The sequence below is a fragment of the Saccopteryx bilineata genome, chromosome 1, assembly GCF_036850765.1.
Source record: "Saccopteryx bilineata isolate mSacBil1 chromosome 1, mSacBil1_pri_phased_curated, whole genome shotgun sequence".
Classification (NCBI taxonomy): domain Eukaryota; kingdom Metazoa; phylum Chordata; class Mammalia; order Chiroptera; family Emballonuridae; genus Saccopteryx; species Saccopteryx bilineata.
Window position 1 is genome coordinate 358,810,629 of NC_089490.1, and position 20,996 is coordinate 358,831,624.

Below are 20,996 nucleotides of genomic sequence, written 5' to 3' on the forward strand. Positions count from 1 at the left end.
GCTCTGGCAGCGCGCACTGGAATGCCAGCTCTGCACAAATGGCCAGTGCTCCTGGGGCTGGCTTCCAATGTTGCTAAGTCTCCATCCCCCCATCTCTGGGCTGGAGAGTAAATGTACCTCCACAGTTCAGCTAGGTTCAGCTGAACTGTATGTAAAGGGCAGAGCACAGTGCTTGCCTGCTTGCTGACTACACTTTCAGGACCTTCTACCTCTTTTAATGCCAGAGGGAACAGGGACTCCTCAGGGCTCACCTTCCACCCAATCCTGATGAGGCAGCAGTCCGATCTCCCATAATGCACCACAGGTGAGATGCTGATTACTACCTAAAAGGAACGGGTCTGGGTTCCAGGTTCTCCTCAGCTCTCTCTCCATGTTTGGATGGGACTCTCAGCTCTTGCTGTAGCCAGGCATCCTATCATCTACATGTGGGATCCTTCAGTCATTTGACCAGAAAGAACCATTTTGGAAAAGAGGTTACATGTTTTCTTCCTTTTTTATTTATTTATTTATTTATTTATTTATTTATTTATTTATTTATTTACAGAGACAGAGAGAGAGTCAGAGAGAGGAACAGACAGACAGGAAAGGAGAGAGTTGAGAAGCATCAATCATTAGTTTTTTGTTGGGACACCTTAGTTGTTCATTGATGGCTTTCTCATATGTGCCTTGACCGTGGGCGACAGAGTAACCCCTTGCTCGAGCCAGCGACCTAGGGTCCAAGCTGGTGAGCTTTGCTCAAACCAGATGAGCCTGCGCTCAAGCTGGCGACCTTAGGTTCTCGAACCGGGGTCCTCCGCATCCCAGTCCGATGCTCTATCCACTGTATCACCATCTGGTCAGGTGAGGTTACATGTTTTCAAGGGTGCAGGATCTTTCTGATCACCCTTCCTCTGGCCCCTCACTGTGCACACACACACACACACACACACACACACACACACACACGCCCTAGCCCACACACATGCACACATTCCCTTGTTTCTTGGCCCATGAAACTCCTAACTCCAGTCATTGACCACTGAGCTCATATTCTGTTGTTCTTGTTTGCCTGGTTTTCATTTTGTCTTGCAAGTTTCTGGGTAAATTGTCTTTGATCCTTTTGAAAGTAAATAATGTGTAAATACGTACATCTGTTTGTGTAGAAGCTCTTGAAAACATTAACTTGTGTTGCCCAGTTAACTAGATTTTAACAAGATTTTTCTGGGCATTTCTGTTTATTGAGTTTCTGGAAATTACAGTGGGTTAAAATATACTTGTTACCATTTGCAGTTATTTATCCGTGTTAACCAGCAATATTGTGCAAACAGTCAAAACAAAACACAAAAACAAGTTGGAGAAAGTGGGCTGCCTGCGGCTGAGGATCACAATCCCTGATTTCGATTGTGTGTGTGTTTATCAAGTAACCTCCTCAGCCACATAACGCCTACGTCACAGATTAACTCATTATTATAAGTAAACTTTATATGGACTTGTAAAGCCATTAGCCACGGCCACCATCACAGCCGCCTGGTCAGTGCAGGTTCCCATTGGATTCGGACAGACAGTAATGAAACAATGGAGCCAAAAACTGGTGAGCCATCACCTTTAATCCTAGCTTGCACCCGGCAGGCAAGAAATACACACAGTGGGAAAACACTTCCCTTTCCATTCAGGGCTCCCAGAGCCACTGACTTATCCAAGTTTCCTAGAATCAAAGGTATCTACTCACCAGCCTTATACACCTCTGTTTCTCATCTCCTTCTCTCTGCACAAATTCTACACAAACTGGCTTCTCCTTCAGCACTCCGCCATCTTGGCTATTTCTCCTTTATTCCACGTGGCCTTTCTCTGCTCTCCTCTAGCATGGGCTTCGCCTAGAACATAATCACTCTTCTCCTGGAACAATGTGATCTTTCTTCCTTTTAAAACCTTTTGGTCTGAAAGCCCTCTCCCAACACATATTAACAATATCATGCCCATCCCAAGCAAGAAGAGCAACTAATATTATCATGTGGGTGACTGGCTTCCACGTGGGCAGTGCCATCTTTAACAAAGTGAGCATAATATATTTTATCTGCCCAACAGGACTTATATAATTGTATGGCCAGTAGTCATGGCCATTGCAGCCATTCACATGCAGGTTCCCATTGGATTCAGACAGATGGTAAAGAAACAGCAGAGCCAAAAAATAGTGGGCCATTCCTTTATTCTAGCCTCGCATTGGCCGGTGAGTAAACACACACAGGGCTCTAAAACCCTGACACATTCTCCGGTTCCACAACCAGGAGAATCTTCTCCGGTTTTTCTTTCTTTTTTTTTTTTTTTTTTTGTATTTTTCTGAAGCTGGAAACGGGGAGAGACAGTCAGACAGACTCCCGCATGCACCCGACCAGAATCCACCCGGCACGCCCACCAGGGGCGAAGCTCTGCCTACCAGGGGGTGATGCTCTGCCCCTCCAGGGCGTCGCTCTGCCGCGACCAGAGCCACTCTAGCACCTGGGGCAGAGGCCAAGGAGCCATCCCCAGCGCCCGGGCCATCTTTGCTCCACCAATGGAGCCTCAGCTGCTGGAGGGGAAGAGAGAGACAGAGAGGAAGGAGGGGGGAGGGTGTGGTGAAGCAAATGGGCGCTTCTCCTATGTGCCCTGGCCGGGAATCGAACCCGGGTCCCCCACACGCCAGGCCGACGCTCTACTGCTGAGCCAACTGGCCAGGGCCTCTTCTCTGGTTTTTCCTAGAACCAAAGGCCCCCATCAGTTTCAGTCACCTCTGGTTCCCCATCTGCACACCTTCTTCCTTCTCCTCTCTGCACAAACTGGCCTCTCCTTCAGCACCCTGCCATCTTGGCTGCTTCTCCTCAGCACACTTTATTTCCTCTGCTCACTCTCCAAAAATGGCTTTCTTCTTCTTTCTCCTTCTTCTTCTCTTTTTAAAACTTTTTGGAGTGAAAACCCCTCCTCCAGTAAACATTAGCATAACAATGGCCCTTCCCAAGCAGAAAGGTAATTAGCAATTTCAGACTAGTGCCGTTTTTAATAATACAAGTGAGCAAACTGAAAAAACACAAATTTTATAAACTCATTTGCCCAACAATAATTGAATACCATATACAATTTATGAAATACATTTTTACAAATTTTTTAAAAGTACATTTCCATGTGTATTATCAGTGTAGGCTAACTGTTCTAACAAACAACCCTCAGATATCAATGTCTTAATTTATGTCAAAACACAATGTGAATTTGCAGGGAGCCCATCTCCACTGTCATTCAGGGGCCCGGACTTGTTCACCCCTGTTGCTCCACCTTCTTCTGGGTCCTGGAGTTCTTTTCACTCATCACATGGACGGGGACAGTGTGTGTGTGTGTGTGTGTGTGTGTGTGTGTGTGTGTGTGTGTGTGTGTGTGTGTGTAGTGAGAGAAGATGAATACTGGCAAGAAGCAGCCATTTCTGCTGCAAGTATATAACCTCACCCTCGTGTGAGCTTGATCAAAGAGCTCCTAGCAGGCAGAATGATGGCCTCCCAAAGATGTACATCTTGATCCTCAGAACCTGTGATTATGTCCCTTACAGGCATAAAGGACTTTGAAGATGTGATTTAAAATCTTGAGTTGGAGACATGCTCTCGGATAATCTGGGTGGATGCTGTGTGATCACAAGAGTCCTTATAAGTAGAAGAAGGAGGCAGGCGGGTTGGAGAGAGAGGTTTGTTGGTGCTACTCTGGTGGCTTTGAAGATAGAGGAAGGGACTGTGAGACAAGGGATGCTGGCAGCTTCTAGAAGCTGGAGAAGTAAGGGGCGGGGTTCTCTCCCAGGGCCTCCAGAAGGGAGGCAGCCCTGTGGATACCTCAATTTTATCCCTGTGAAATGTTTCAGGTTTCCAAGCTCCAGGACTATAAGATAATTTATGGTGATTTAAGATGCTAGGTCTGTAGCAATTTGTTACAGAGCCATAGGAAACAAAAGAAGAACTCATTTTACTTTGTGTCCCTACTGTTTGCCTGACCCATAGTAGGTTCACATAGTAGGTGCATTTTCACATGGAGTTTGAAGCAAAACAAACCTGTGAAGCAGGAACTAAAGTCATCAAGGAAGGTGGGGCTGCTTCCTAAAGGTTGGGATAGTATTGTCATGGAGCCAAGGTTAGAAGGGGACTGAACTTCCAAGAGGAAGGAGCCTTGGGAGGGGGTGGCCTGGAAGCATTCCTGTTCCTCTCCTTGTCTCTCTTTGAGTCCAGTATGTGGGGAATGAAGTGGTTCCTCATGAAGATGTGCTGGTGTAGCAGGAGCCCAGCATCCATTCTGGGGAGGAAGCTGAGGACCACAGGAGTAGAAGGCTTACTAAGGAAGTGGGTGGAAAGGCTAGTGGTTAAGAGTTTGAGCTGGCAGTTGGACGGCTGGGGTTCAAAGGCTGATCTCACTCCCCTTCCTGTTATCTAGCTGTGTAACCTTGGGTGTGGTATTACTATTGCTGCATAATAAACCATCCCAAAACTTAGTGTTGTAGAACAACCATTGTATTATGCTCATGCATTTTGTTGATAGGACAAGGCACAGCAGAGAACAATTTATCTCTGATCTGTGATTTCTGGGCCTTTGGGTTGGGAGGGGGATATTCAAAGGCTGGAATGACTCAACAGCTAGGGACTAGAATCATCTTGCGTTTGATGTGGGCTGGCTGTCAGCTGGGCCTTCAGCTGGAGTTGTCAGCTTTTATATCCACATATAGGTAGCATGGCAACCTTTTGTGAACACTTAGGGCTTCAAAGGCAAGTGCCCCAGCTCATAAAGTTGAGCTGGTCACTTGTTTTATGACCTGGCCTCAGGAGTCATGTACTGTCTCTTCTATTGCATTCTATTCATTTACATTCAAATCATAAACCTACCAGATCCAGGAGGGGAACTAGATTCTATCTCTTGGTGGGGAGTGGCAAGGTTCTAATAGATACACCAGATACTGTTGTAGCCACCTTTGAAAAATATAATTGGCAATTTCATTGCTTTCTCTGAGATGTGGTTTCTTTGGCAGGAAGGCAGTGGTGATAACTATAGTGTTCTCATCTGGGTTAATGTATCTAAAAAAAGCCTTTGGCACAATGCCTGGCATGTGATATCGTGAGTACTCCTAAGAGAGCAGAGACCAGGTCTGTTCTTTCTCATGATTGTATCAGTGCCTTGCACAGTGCCTGGCACATGAATGAGCCTGAGAGGGTTGTGCCAGAATGGGGGTTGCCAATCAGTATAGCAGGTAGTTATTGCCGTGTAACAAACCACCCCCAATTAGGAGCTTAAAACAATAGCCACTTTATTTGCTTGTGGTTCTGTGGGTCAGTAATTCAGGCTGTGCTCAGCTCAGTGGATCTTCTGCTGGTCTCACTTGGGATCATTCATGTGGCTGCAGTTATAGGCAGTTGACTAAGATTGAATGTTCCAAGATGGCTTTACTCACACACCGTCAGTTAATGCTGACTGTCAGCTGGAGTGCCTCTGTTCTCCTCCATGTGGCCTTTGTAGCAGCCTAGCTCAGACCCATTTCCATCAAGGTCTTAGGGTTCCAACTGCAGCCGAAAGAGCAAACCCGAATCAAAAGTGCTTCTGAAGCTTCTGGAGTCAGAAGGCTAGGGTTTGCTAATTCCCATTGTCCAGCACAGGTCACATGGCCAAGCCTGAAGGGATGACGAAATGAATTTCCACCTCTTGATGGGAGGAGTAGCATAGTCACATTGCAAAGTACACAGGTTAGAAGGAATTATGGCAGGCATCCTGGCAAACCATCTCTAACAGTCAATGCTGAGATGCAGGAAAGAGGTTGGGAGGAGGCTGAAGGCCCGACTAACATGAGGGAGGTGGTGGGGAGAAGTGCTGGGCATAGGTGACAGTCGATCCAGACATGGAGGACCCTGGTGTTAGCGAGGAGGCTTGACTTCACTGTCAGCCTTAAGCCGCAGGGAAGTACATCATCTCAGATGACAGAGCATGCCAGGACTGGGCACGCTCCAGCATGGCTGAAATGGCCACTCGATGGGGTCACCTGTCTCGGGCCTTTTCTACCCAATCTCTACCCTCCTCAGTGAGGGCTTTCCCCTTTAGGCTCAGCACGGTGACCATAGTAATCTCCAAAGTCACATCCCGGCGTGTGTAGAGGGAAAAGTGGAAGCCTTTCTCAGAGTCCAGCTTAGCAGTCTTCCTGTTACAGCTCCTTCACCAGGATTGGGCCGAGAGGGTGGGACCCCATGGTTGGCTGTATTAGTTTCCTGGGATTGCCATTCAAATGACCACACATGAAGTAGCTTAAAGCAACAGAGGTTGCTTGTCTCACAAGAGGCTGGAAGTTCGAAATCAAGGTGTAGGCAGGGCCATGGTGCCTTTAAAACCTGTAGGGGAGTCCTTCCTTGTCTCTTCCTAGCTTCTGATGTTTTGCCCCAAATCATTGCTGTTCCTTGGCCTGAAGCTGCATCCTGCTCATCCTCTGTCTTCACATCCTTGTCCCTCTGTGCATGTCTGTTAATCCAAATTTCTTTTTTTTTTTTATAAAGTGCATCACTCATATTGGATTAGGCCTACTTTAATAGCCTCATTTTAGCTTGATTTTTCTGTAAAGATCTTATCTTCAAATAAACTCACATTCTGAGGCTTTAGGGGTTAGGACCTCAGCATAGCTTTTTGGGGGGACTATACCCATGATGTTGCCTAGAAGACTATCTGAAGTGGAACTGAGGTTGGAGGTAAACCACAGTGGGCCCTACAGCCCTTGAAAAAATGGATGAGAGAATGAATGACAGTGGTATGCGGGGCTTCACGTGAAGTCAAGTGATAGCATCGTGGTGAGGTTGGCGCTTAATCTGATCCTCACTGAGGATTGGTGGGCACTTCTGCCTTGTGCTCATCACAGATTGTTGATCACAGCTATGATTTATCTCTTGCTGTATCTGTAGTCAGGAACACAACCCCTCAAGGAGAATAAGTGTTATTTCTCTGGGAAATTTTGACAAACCACATTATGACTTGGTTTCCAAGAATGCATCATGGTGAAAAAGTCTAGCCTGTTATATAGACAAACAGCAAGTACCCACAAGCACCTCCCTTGTACACACAAACCATCATCACCAGGGCAACCTCGGAACAGCAGCCAGCTGCCTAGCAACCTCGTCTCTCTGTGGGTGAGACAATTGGGTTTCCCTGGAGGAGCAAAGGGCACTCCTGCAGACTCTGCTCGCAAAGCTCCCTAAAGTTGCCTTGTTTCAGAATAGGTCTGGTTTTCCCCTATCCCCAAACATATCACACACTTCTTAGGAGCCAAACTTGAAGTTTATACCCACCACTGAAAGTTCTGAGTAACATCAGATGCCCGGTTAGGGGCTGCTGGCCTTGTAGAGTAGGCACTAGTCTGGTTACCTTGCTCTTTTGAGAGGTGGGGGACTGGATGGAGGTGGGGGACTGGATGGAGGTGGAGGACTGGATGGAGATGGGGGACTGGATGGAGATGGGGGACTGGATGGAGGTGGGGGACTGGATGGAGGTGGGGGACTGGATGGAGGTGGGGGACTGGATGGAGGTGGAGGACTGGATGGAGGTGGGGGACTGGATGGAGATGGGGGACTGGATGGAGGTGGGGGACTGGATGGAGATGGGGGACTGGATGGAGATGGGGGACTGGATGGAGGTGGGGGACTGGATGGAGATGGGGGACTGGATGGAGGTGGAGGACTGGATGGAGATGGGGGACTGGATGGAGATGGGGGACTGGATGGAGGTGGGGGACTGGATGGAGATGGGGGACTGGATGGAGGTGGGGGACTGGATGGAGGTGGGGGACTGGATGGAGGTGGGGGACTGGATGGAGGTGGGGGACTGGATGGAGGTGGGGGACTGGATGGAGGTGGAGGACTGGATGGAGGTGGGGGACTGGATGGAGGTGGGGGACTGGATGGAGGTGGGGGACTGGATGGAGGTGGGGGACTGGATGGAGGTGGGGGACTGGATGGAGGTGGGGGACTGGATGGAGGTGGGGGACTGGATGGAGATGGGGGACTGGATGGAGATGGGGGACTGGATGGAGGTGGGGGACTGGATGGAGGTGGGGGACTGGATGGAGATGGGGGACTGGATGGAGGTGGAGGACTGGATGGAGGTGGGGGACTGGATGGAGGTGGGGGACTGGATGGAGGTGGAGGACTGGATGGAGATGGGGGACTGGATGGAGATGGGGGACTGGATGGAGGTGGGGGACTGGATGGAGGTGGGGGACTGGATGGAGATGGGGGACTGGATGGAGGTGGGGGACTGGATGGAGATGGGGGACTGGATGGAGATGGAGGACTGGATGGAGGTGGGGGACTGGATGGAGGTGGGGGACTGGATGGAGGTGGAGGACTGGATGGAGGTGGGGGACTGGATGGAGGTGGGGGACTGGATGGAGGTGGAGGACTGGATGGAGGTGGGGGACTGGATGGAGGTGGGGGACTGGATGGAGATGGGGGACTGGATGGAGATGGAGGACTGGATGGAGGTGGGGGACTGGATGGAGGTGGGGGACTGGATGGAGGTGGAGGACTGGATGGAGGTGGGGGACTGGATGGAGGTGGGGGACTGGATGATATTAAGCCTTCAGAGTGCCCCTGAGTGAGTCTAAAACTAAAACTAAAAACTCCCCTCACAGTCTATTAATTAGAAATTCATGCCAGTTTATATATTTAAAATATGCATCTATGTCCACAGAGAGCTACCTGTAGCAATAAATCACTTTTTATTGTAATTTTTTCCCCTTATTAAGAAAGGCTAGTCTTTTGAATAACAGAAAGGGGAGATGATGGAGACAGAAATTAATTTGTAGCCTGGACACTTTGAAGAGGTCAGACTTCTATGAAAATGGGTGTTTGAGGGCTGCTAAGTGCAGAGAGAGGGGCACAGGAATGCAAGAAGGTGCCAGAGCCATTTTCATCCTGCCCAAAATGGGACACCGGAGGCCATTGTCTTTCTGCCCCGGGTTGGTTGCCTTTCCCTTTGGAAAAGAGCAATGTCTCTTTCCCTGGGAGCACTGCTTGCCCTTGGCTTCGAGCCCTCTCCTCGGTGAAGGTTGTCACCATCCACCCAGGCCCCCCTAGACACCTCTCATGTCTTTAGTCCCTGTCAATAAATAGGTCATGACTATTCTAATTCCTCAATATTGCTTGAATTTTCCCCTTTCTCCCAATCTCTGTGACCCATGTAAGTTCAGACTTCGCACTCCTTCCTGTCCCCATCCCTCTGCCCCTAATGCACCCTCCACCCTGCCCAAGATGGTCTTGTTGACCTGCTCATCTGATCACACTATTCCTGTGAGGACACCTGTTTGCTCCTACAAATCTATTTCTATCCTGCTCTTGGCCCTGGGGGTGACCATGCCAATGGCCTCCCTTGGATTCTGGTCTCTGGTTGGTTTTAGCCAATGAAAGGCATTGGCAGAAGGTCAGAAGGGGAGGAGAGTGAGGTTGGGGGTCTTCACACCCTGGCTCTCTCACTGTGGAGTCATCCCAGCCAAAGGCCACAGCTCCTTGCAAGATGACCTTTGCATGACTCACAGCAACTGCTCCTCTCCCTCTCCCTCCCCCCTTCCTGCCTAACAGCCCTGGTGTTGCAGTCCCAGGTGTAGCACTATACCTTGCAGTTTTACTACATGCTGCTCAGACCTTACTCAGGAGCTATTTCATTTAACACTCCTTCAATTATCCTCTTCTGAGTGTGCCATCTCTTCCTGCTGGGTCCCTGAATGGTTCAGTTCTCCTACTCAAAACCCTTAGACTTTCACAGCCTTTAAAATAAAGTCCAAATTGATGATCTTGGTATTCAAGGGCTTTCGTTATTTAGCCACATTTACCTCCCCAGCCTGTTTTTTGACACTGGCCTTCACTTACTCTAGAATCAAATGATAAGGAGCCATTTACCCTTAGAGCCCATTATTTCTTATGCCTGAGTTGCCTCTCTCTCTTTCTCAGCCTCAGAAGAACTTGGCTATCTTTTAAGGCCCAATACTAGGTAGGGTACTAAAGGTCTGCCACAGTGCCTAGTATGTGACAAACTTTCCGTAATTGTATAAGGAATAAATAGTGAGAATTTTTGAGAACCTTGCCCCTTTCTTCCAGGTCCAATATTAGGCAAAAGCATGTTATGGACACACGTGACTTAATGGTTATGGAAATGGATTTCATATTCACGTAAACCACAGGCACTATTCAGTCTTCTTCCCTAAGTTTTGGGGACAGATGGCAAGGGGAAAGTGAGGAGGCTTTTGAACACAAATTAAGAACAGGGTTGTATTACCCTGATCAAAGCTTGGGAAGAATGAGGGCATCCTCCTCAGCAGGCTGTCTCTGATGATCCCTGGATGAATCACCATGGAAAAATAGAGAGACGATGTTCTAGGCACCAGACATGTACTCAGTAGAAAACTCTGTCCTTTTAGGGCATTCTCATTCAGTAAATATTCTCCTGCTGCGAGCCTCCTGGGAACGGTGAGGGCGGGGTTGAAGGAGCAGGGCAGGGTCAGCATCGGAGCCTACTGGGGAGGCAGCCCGCAGCCAGGTAGCTGCGTTCATGTCATCTGGAGCCCAGGCAGGGAGGCCTGCTAGGGAGGAGGCCAGAGAGCCGGCAATGCTCTGGGTCTCCCCCCATTTAGGTGGGGCAGCTAACAGAGCCACTCTCCAATTCTCCTTTAGTCTGGGCCTGGCTGCTGAAGAAAAAATTTTGTATAATGTGTATAAGAAAGTCTGACTAGTGGGTCCCTGTGGGAAGGAAGTGTGTGTGTGTGTGGGGGGGGGGTGAGGCTAAGGCAGAGCATTTAGCTTTGTCACTTTATAGCTTTCTGTAATGAATAACAGGCGGAGGTGTTATTTTTTAAAAATGCCAAAGAAGTTATCTCATCAGTGGGATTTTAGGCCAATTGGATTTTACATTTTTTTGTTTGTTAAAAAAATAAGTAAATTTCATTAAATATCAGTGTAGCTACTGTTCCTCTAAGGTTTCCAAGACAGTTCTGAGTTAAAACACAGCGTATCCTGTCCCTTTGCCCTTGTACACTATAGAAATGCCCCAGAAATCCTGACTGGGTTGGAACCCGGATTTCCTTATCTGCCTGGAGATGGTGCCAGATCACAAGTCAGACCTCAGTTTCCAGTTTCTAGTAAAGAAAATATACTCAACATTTTTAGATCCAGTAAGAATGTTCATCTTTTTCCTTTCCTCTCTGAGAGTACCCTCCCAAATGGATTATTTTTTCCAGGACTCTGAGAATACAAAAATGCCCTTACCGTGTTGTGCCAGCCTGCCAATCCGCACACTTAGGAGAGTGGTGTACAAGGCCCTGGGAACATCTCGGGTGCCCACTGTACCAGACACGGGGGATCACTTCCTGTTGGTCCTCACTGAGAGATCCTCACTGATTCCCATTCCTGTTCCAGAATTTGATCTTTTCTATGGCCCTTCATCTTACCACTTCTTAGCAACTACCAACTCTCCTAAAGAGGCAAGATGGTCCGTGGATGACATTGTTCCAGCTTCTGGATCAAGCTTCTCCTGAAGGCAGGTTTATCCTTATATTTTGTTACAAGCCAGTAAATTCCGCTTTTTGTTTAAGAGAAGTCAAGCTCCCCTCCCCAACCCCCGTGCAATATATAGATTAATAAGTGATATGTGACAGGCTGTGCTGAAGGCAGACATAGGCCTGTCCCAGTCCCTGGGCTTAGTGGGGATCTTATTATCTCCTCTTCCCTGTTGGTTCCAGGAGTCATCACGCCCCAGACCCCAGCCATGACAGTTCCATTCTGCCACCCGCCCTGCTCAAGCCTCTGACCTGTATCATCTCCTCTGACTCCCTGTATTACGGGTGGGGTCCCACTCTCCCTTAGATGTCAACTAACCTTTAGATAAGAATTGCTCATCGTGTCCTTGACTAGGTTATTCTGGGAGCCACAGTGAAGTGAGCCTGAGCTTGCGGAGTCATGGGCTCACTATGGGGAGTGAGGCAGTGGCTGACGGGGCCCATCAGTGAGACCGAGAAAGACACAAAAGTGCACATGGATTGATTTCTCAACAGGAGTGCTTCCTCCTGAGCTATTTGTGTGGGACCAGCCGCTCTGAACCTGCGGTCTCCTTTCCCACAACTGTGCACCAGGAAGAAAGAGCAGGAGGCAGTGCAACCACGTGGAAGCCATTTGTTTTTATTTAGTAAGGCGAAGACAGGCGTATCCTATGGCCCAGCAATTCCAGGTCCAGGAATACACCTTGGAGCAATGCGTGCATATTTGCACAGGGATATACATACAAGAACGCTCATTGCAGTATCTCTCATAATACTCAAAAGCTGGAAACAACCCAGGTGTATCCGTTGAAGTGTGGATAAGTAAACATGGCATATCCACACAGTGGAATACTATACAGCTATGAAAAAGAATACACTGTAGCCACACGTGACAACTGGAGGATCTCATACACATAACTGAGCAAAAGAAGCCAGACGTGCAAAACCCCAAAACACTTTATTCCTATAAGAACTCAAAACAAGCAAAATAAAACTATTTTCTTTAGGGATACAAACTTAGGTGGTAAAAGTAAAAGCAAAGGGAGTAGATACAATAAAAGTCTAAAGGAGAGTGAGAGTATGATTAGGTGGGGACATGCTGGGTGTTTCAGTGTTGACAGTATTTCATTTCTTTTTTTTTTTTTAATTTTTTTAATTTTTATTTTATTTATTCATTTTAGAGAGGAGAGAGAGAGAGGAGAGAGAGACGGGGGAGGAGCTGGAAGCATCAACTCCCATATGTGCCTTGACCGGGCAAGCTCAGGGTTTCGAACCGGCGACCTCAGCATTTCCAGGTCGATGCTTTATCCACTGCGCCACCACAGGTCAGGAACAGTATTTCATTTCTTGATACGAGTGGTGAGGACACAGGCATTTGTTTTGTGCTTATTTATTAAAACATATACTGTTCTATGGACTTTTCTGTCTCTGTGTTAATTTTCTTTATTCACAAAATGGAAGAGAGAGGGGGCATCATTTTAATAGGAACTTGGATGAGGGTCTCACTCTCTGATGCTCTCTGCTTCAGAATGTAGCACACGGTCCCAGGGGAGAGATGTCCCTACTTGGTCCTCGTGTCCCTGTCCTGCTCCCGATCACCCATCCCTTGGGAATCGGGGTCAAGGTCCAGTGCTGGCAGAAGCACCCTTATCCTTGACTAAGCCTGACTCAGCTGTCACCAATGGCGTCTTCTGGGCTCCTGTACTCCCAAAGATGTAATCGAGCAGGCTCTGTGGGGAGACAGCCTGTAATAAATTTCCTAGGATGGAAACAGAATGCAAATAAAAATAGTCGTGCCAGATTGCGGGTGTGCATCACAGCTCAGGGTGTGCTCCGACATGCCTGGGCCTGGGCCAGAGCCTGGCATGAGCATCCCATGTCCAGCCCCATCCTCATCCTCCTCTGCTGCTCAGGGCACAGGGTACATGCTATGCTCTCAGCTAGACAGGAGGGCTGTGTGCAGGTCAGACACCCTCTCACCAAAACTACTTCTGAGCATTTGGAGTGTTTGTTTCCACAGCACTTGGCGGGCAGGCAGCCTGGCATAAATCAGATGCCCAGTGACCCAGTGGTACCACGTGGTCCTTTGCACTGTGATGCTGGGACTGAGAAGGCTAGTTTCCCCGAGGAGAACCCAGAGTGAGCTGTCTCTGCAGCCCTCGGGAACTTTGTTTAGAGCACACAAATCTCTGCATTTGGGGCTTGGGGAGTGATGAGGATACTGTTGGAAAGATCTTGGTCCCTGGGATGCTGGCCCCCTGACAACTTGCTATGCAAACAGAAGCCTGGACTTCCCTCTGCCTTTCCCTCCTTTGTCCCCAGCAAGGTGGAGTCAGAAACCTTGCACTCAGGGCTTCACCAGGGATTCGTGGAAGTTGATCAAAGCAGTCAGGGTGGCCAGGGGCTGCCAGGAGATTTTGGTGGACTGCTAAAGATGTCCAGCAATAGATCCCTTGATACATTTATCCCAATCCTGGGTGTGCGTTTTAGGCAAGGGAACCACAGGTAAAAAGGCACAGAAGGTAAAAGAAATGAAGGACTTGGTTACGCCCCCTTTGCCCATTCACCTGCTTGAAGTCTCTTTTTTCTCCCCTTGGCCTCAGGGGTCACTGCTTCCTGGGCCCATGGATACAAAAGCTCAGCTCAGATCAGGGGCCCTCAGTTCAGATGAAGCTCGTAAGTTCCTGGGGTCAAATAGTCTTGGTGAGACATGAGCTTGGAAAAGGCTCAGAGCAGCCTGGGTGGACTGCAGAGAAAGGGAGGTATATAGAGACTGGCAGGAGGAAGAGTCAGAAGGAGCACCTATCACTGACTTCAAACAGAAGCCTGTTTGTGGTGCAATGAAATCACCGTATATGGTTCGGGAGGAAATTCTCTGTAAGGAGCTGCATGCAAATAGGTCACCAAGTAATGGCAAAAATATGCGGGCAAACGGAGGTGCCTGTGCAGTTTCTGTGTCTCCAGGGGCTAAGTAAACTCCAGGAAGCCATAAGGTCTCAGGAGGACAGAGGACAAGGGATGTTCCCTCCACCTCTCTGCCCAGCCTCCTGCCTCCTGCTTGTCCCCTGCGTACCAGGACCCCCCCACCCCCGAGTCTGACCAGCATCCCTGTTCCCTGTTGCTAAGATCAGGCAGAAATTCGGAGATTGCTTGAGACACTTTCTGGTGACTAACACAGTACTTGAACAGGAAATAGACTGGAAAAAGCTTAGGAGGAGCTATAAATAGCCCATGTCCTGAAAAACGAACTTGGAAAGAAATGGAATTAACACACTGCAAGGAGAACAAGAAGATCACAGGCTCCAAGCAAGAGCATCCATTCCTCCTCAGAAGTGAGCTGTTCTTCCAGATGCGGCGGCTCCATCTGCCCTTGTAGGAGTCAACTCTACCATGTGTGCCCTGCTCCACCCAGGGGTTGACCAGCCAGCTCAGCTACCTGCCAGTATTATAGTATCATGCCCTGAATTGTCTGTGGTTCTGGGGATCAGGTCTTGTAGAGATTGTGTGAGGGTGTGTGTGTGTGTGTGTGTGTGTGTGTCTCACTGAGGCTCAAGGATCAAGGACTATGAATGGTCTTATTGGGACAAGTAGAGAACTGAAAAGGCCTTAAAATATCCCTTTGCTTGCCTCAGTTTCTCCCTACCCATCAGGTGAACAGCAATCTCCCATGTTGAACCCAGTGAAGGGAAAGTAAGACAGGAGAGCTAGCCTTGGATTGAAAGGTGGGTCAGCAGACTGGGTTCTAACACCAGCCAAGAACTCCTATGCTGAGAAACTTGGAGTAGACACTCGTTGGACTAAGACTGCTTCATTTCTATAAGATGGAGAGGTTGAGATAGTTCAGCGGAGTTTAACTCGTTTTCTTTTCTTTTTTCAAAGCTGCATAACATTTCTCGAAAGGAAATCACAAGAGAGAGCAGATCCGCCCTGGGTTAAGATGGGCATCTCACACACTGTCCCCTCTCCTCCTGGTGGCCGTTGAGAAGCCAGCGCAGACGTGCAGGGCCTCGCAGAGCACCCTTTGAAAACCACTAGACTAGAGTGGGCTGGCCGTTCAAAAGCCCTTCCTTGTGGTCCCTTTACTCCTTACCTCCATGTACAGGCTGGAAAGTTAAAATAATGACGAGTAACATTGAACAATGAAATCGAACTGAAGACATCGGTCGGAACAGAAGAAGGATTTAAAGCTCAGGAGCCCCAGCTGACTTCTTAATATCCTCATTAGAGACTGGAATAGACTAATTGCAAAAACAGCCACACTTCTCCACCCCTCCCAGCATCCACACCCTCTGTGAGGTGACTTTGTAGCTCCTCCCGTCAAGAGAAGGAATACATGGCCCCACCCTTTGAATAAACACTGGCCTTGAGATTGGCTTTGAACAATACATAGTGGAAGCGATAGTGTGCCATTTCCCAGCTTAGGACTTGAGAAGCCTGTGTCTTCTACTCTGTCTCTTAACTGCTTGCTGCTGCTTGGCGAATAGCCTGGGTCAGCCTACTGGGGAATGAGAGATCACACAGAGAGGTCTGAGCTGTGCCAGAAAAGGCCACCCCAGACCAGCCAGGTCCTAGCCAACTGACTGCAGACACATAAGCAACTACACTCATGGGAAATAGTTTATGGGTAATAGTTTGCATTTTGGGGTAGTCTATTTCTGTTCCTGCTATCTGTTGCTGAGTAACAACCACCCCAAAGTTAGTGGCTTAAAACAATTTATTAGGTATATACAAATTTATTATGGTCTCCCATGGTTCTGTGCATTGATTCGTCTCAGCTGGGCAATTCTCACTTGGAGTCTTTTATATGATTATAGTCAGATGTCAGCTGGGGCTGCAGTCATCTGAAGTTTCAACTAGACTAGGTGTCTGGGATTGTTCATTCAGATGGCTGTTGCTTAATGCTGACTGTCCTCGTGGGGCCCACTGGAGCCACTGACTGCACATGACCTTTCCGTGTGGCTTAGCTTCTCATAATGACCTCTGGGTTCCACAGAGGTCAGAAGAGGAACAACAGGGACAAGTAAGGGCTATGCTAGCTCTGGTATGACATCACCTCCTCCATATTTTATTGGTTGGAATAGTCAGAGCATCCTCCCAGATCCAAGAGGGTAAAGAAACAGATACTACCTCTTGGTGGAGAAATGGCAAAATCACATTTCAAAAGAGAATGTAGGATAGGAGATACTGTTGGGACCATCTTCGGGAAATAATCTACCCCAGTAGCACAGCATTGTGGTGGCAAAGGGCAACAGACAAACATTTTTGTTTCCCACAATCCCTCCTTTCCTGCAGCCCCGCTTTCTGTTTGTCCTCTCTGGTTCCTCATGGAATCGCACTGGGATTGGCAACGGAGCAAGCGGAGAGGAAGGCCTGCAGGGCCCTGCTGGGGGCCGCTCACTCCTCGGGCTCGGTGGGAAACATGGCTGCGACTGAGCAGTGACCGCAGCCTGCTGAGGGCCTGGAGGGAGGGAGTGGCCCGCTGGTGCGTGCCACCCTCTGGGCCTCGGTTTCCTTTTCTTCATTCTTCTCAGGGCTCTTCAGTGTGGGAAGGAGGAAAGGCAATTGTTTACTTTCAGACGGGAAAGGATAGAGTCAACTCCAGTCAAGTGCTTTGTCAATATCAGCTGCTGTGGGGGGTAAAATCGGATGATTAAGAGGTTCAAGTTGAGATTCTCACTTCATTATTCACAGAGTGACTGGAAGGTGTCAGTCTCTGCTCATCCCAGCCAGGCCTACCTGCAGCTCAGATCTTGAACTGTCCTGTTTAGCTCTGCCCGGGCCCATGACCCTGTAGAGGGGAACCAGGCCTGACTGACCCACAGTGGGCTGGCCCACAGGCCTGACTGCACAGACGAGATCTGTGCAGCGGGAGAGGGAGGACTTAGTGCTGTGCTCACGACCCGAGTGCTCCTGAGGAAGCCCTCTCTTTGGGCTCCTGCCCACCCTCCCACTCCAGCCTCTGCCCAGCCCGCTCAGAGTGACTGTGTTTCCGCTGCAGTTCTCACAGGTTTCCCAGTGGACAGGGAGTCCTCTGGACCCCATCTGGCTGGAATTCTAAGGTATTGCTAACTTCTCCCGTCTTTCCTCCTGTGAGCTAGATCCTGTTCCTTAATCTAACATGACTTCCTCTTTCAAGTGGGAAGTTTCAAACAGGAAGTCTCTCCAGAAGCAAGATGTTGCTGCCCACCTGAGGACAAGGCTCCTTGGCAAGTGCCAGAGACTCTTCCTGTCAGAGCCCTGCCTGCCTGCCCAGGAGCCCTTGCCAGACCTACAGCCGGTCAGCACCGCTGAGAGCCCTGGTCCCAGCTGCTCCTGTCCCAGCAGGCCTGGTAGCTGAGCCCAGCGGGTCATGACAGGAAGCGTGTGGATACCTCCCACGCTGACTTGGGTTTTGGCTTGCTTTTGCACCAACAACCTGTCTGCCCTATTTCCTATTAAGGGGGGAACTGGACTGGTTTTTAATTAAGCCCATATCCCAGAGAGCCTCGAGGGAGAGATGGTTTTGGAGAACTCCTTCAGCAGCCATCAGAGAAGGGAGGAGTTCGGGAGAGCTGGGAGCAGGAAAGAGGGAGGTGAAAGTGAGGTCAGAAGTCCAGAGCGGTTCCTTCCTGGCTGAGGTAATGCCCTAGCAATGTGACCTATGTAATGGGTAGCTCACCTGCACATCTGCACTCACAGGAGTGCCAGCCCCTCCTGTGGCCTCCCCAGGCCCACAGCTAAGCCCTCTGCACATACACACCCATCCCATCCTTCTACCGAGAGTTGGGGATGATCTTTGAACATCATGCAAATCAAGCAAAAGGAAATTATATCCACTGTAATACCCGCATACAATAAAATATTTGAACAGAGAAAAGAAAATTTCCAGAGTTCCACTCCTAGAGATAAATAGTTTTTATATTCTGGAGTTATTATTATTTTTAATGTTTAGCCAAATTATACTCTTCTGATCATCTCTCTGGTGCCCCGTTTGGTCCTTAGCTGAGCCCCTTCTCCCAGGCTACAGAGGTCATGAGGTTGCTATGGCTTTTCTGTTCCCATCATAAGGAGTAGGGCTATCTCAGTCATTAGGCTCAGGATTCTTCCCTACACCCACGAGACCTCAAGGAACTGGGCCTCCCCCTTCAGAGAGGATCCTCATCTGGAAAAGCTCAACCTCCTTCTCTCCTTCTTCCAAGGGACAGATGATAGCATTGCAAGACTGCTGTAATGGCATTTCTAGACTAACAGGGCCCTAGGATGTGACCCTGGGAAGGGAAGGAGGAAGCCTGGAGCCTTCAACTCCACTGGTCCTCTCTCCACTCTCAAACTCCCCCTTCCCATCTCTTTCTGCCATTGCCTCTCCCTGCCCCTCTGTCTCCTCTCTCCCTTTTCTTCCCTTCCTCCCTACTCTCCTTCCTCCATAACGAGCAGAAGTGGGTATTAGCACTAGACCTGAATTCCACAGTCACAGGTAGATAGACCTTTGCTCACAATTTGATCATTGACTGACTGTGTGACCTTGATTGGACAACTCACTTTAGATCCCTGAACTTTTATTTCTCATCTCAAAATGGAGACAATAATGCCACTGTTATGAGGACAAAATGGGTTCATACCTTTTAAGCACTTAACCCAGTGCCCAGCACATGATAGATACTTAATGAATGTTAGCTGATTCTTTCTTTTTTTTTTGTATTTTTCTGAAGCTGGAAACGGGGAGACAGTCAGACAGACTCCCACATGCGCCCAACTGGGATCCACCTGGCACGCCCACCAGGGGGCGATGCTCTGCCCATCCGGGGCGTCGCTCTGTTGCGACCAGAGCCACTCTAGAGCCTGGGGCAGAGGCCAAGTAGCCATCCCCAGCACCCGGGCCATCTTTTGCTCCAATGGAGCCGTGGCTACGGGAGGGGAAGAGAGAGACAGAGAGGAAAGAGAGGGGGAGGGGTGGAGAAGCAGATGGGTGCTTCTCCTGTGTGCCCTGGCTGGAAATCGAACCTGGGACTTCCACACGCCAGGCCGATGCTCTACCACTGAGCCAACTGGCCAGGGCCGATGTTAGCTGATTCTAATCTGCACCAGGTAAGCATCTACTGTGTGCCCAATGCAAAGGTCCAGAAGGGAGTAAGGCAGAGATCCTTAAGCCTCTCTTGTAATCTTTTCATAGTGTATGGTAATGATTTGTTTCCATAAAAGGTGTAGGAATCATAAAGAACTCCCATTGCCAGGCACCCGAGGACCAGATTTCAAGGGCTTCTGTACACTTAGAAACAGTAGCTTGGTGGCTGGAACGAAACCAAATTCAAGTCCTGCAGCAAAGAGTGTCTCCAGTCTACCCAACTTACTGGTTTGCCTATAATCCGCCATTCCTCCAGGGGGAAGCAACCTCTAAGATAGGAGGTTACATGGCTGACATGCCTGCACTTTTGTTTATGGAAGACAGCAAGCTCAGAGCCCTGCTCAGGCCTCTGAAGTCCCTCAGAGACACCAATGTAGAGTCCCAGCAAATGCCAGTCTGCTCGGAGAGTTTTGGTTTGGTTTTACTCTGCACGCCATGGTTGGGAAGGCAGCTGAGAGCCCTGGCTGGGAGGACCTGTTTCAGTGGACTTGCAGTACCTGCCTCAGTGGGGTTAGGGGGCGGGAGCTTGTTTGCCATCCTCAGATTAGCCAAACTTTGGGATTCAGTTTAAATAGCCTGCTTTCATTTCCTGCTGGCTTGGCTCTGCTCACATCTGGTTAGCTTTCTCAGAGGCTCCTTACTCTTCCATTGGGGGTTGATTCCCTTAGGAATGATGTTCCGGGGTTCATTGTCATGTCCGATACAAAAGGCAGCCTGAATAGATGAAGAGCTTTACCTGGCTTATGGACTGGGAGATTCAGTACCGTAAAGATGAGAATTGCTCTCAAATAAAAATATAATTTAAAAAATGCCTACCAAAATCTCAATAAGGATTTTCCTAGACCTTTGCAAGCTGATTCTAAAATGTATAGGGAAGAGAGAAGGCCAAAGAATGGCTTAAATGATTTTAAAGGACAAGGATGGGAGACTGACCTTGGCAGCTATTAGGACCTACTGTGGAGCCATTGATATGAAGGAGTTAGTGCAGGAATAGGCAAATAGACCAATGGGAAAGAACAGAGGGCCTAGAAATAGAGCAACATGTATCTGAATACCTGATAAAGGACAGAATGACATTAATAAAGATAGACCATTTAGTAAACAGTGTTGGGTTTTAATCATCCATGTGGAGGAGTTAAAATTCAAGGTGGAACACACACAAAAACAGAATGTGAAGACATTTTGAAGAGAATGTAAGTGTAAGAGACTATATTTGTGATAGTGGGTTAGGAAAATACTTTTTAAAGAGAGAATAACAATAACAGCAAAGTTACAAACATTTGCCTAAGTTACAATGAAAACTTTTGTTCAAAACAAGACACAATAAGCCAAATAAGATGACTATCACAGTCTATACAGAGAATA

General features: G+C 48.6%; 1 protein-coding gene across 1 annotated transcript in view; it reads right to left on the reverse strand.

The window, feature by feature from the left end:
- Positions 1–7,367: 7,367 nt before the first annotated feature.
- LOC136319652 (uncharacterized) overlaps positions 7,368–20,996 on the reverse strand; it is a 40,433-nt gene continuing 26,804 nt past the window's right edge. The window contains exon 5 of the mRNA XM_066252803.1: positions 7,368–8,547. Within this exon, the coding sequence (XP_066108900.1) occupies positions 7,368–8,547 (1,180 nt within the window). The remainder of the gene's footprint in view (positions 8,548–20,996) is intronic.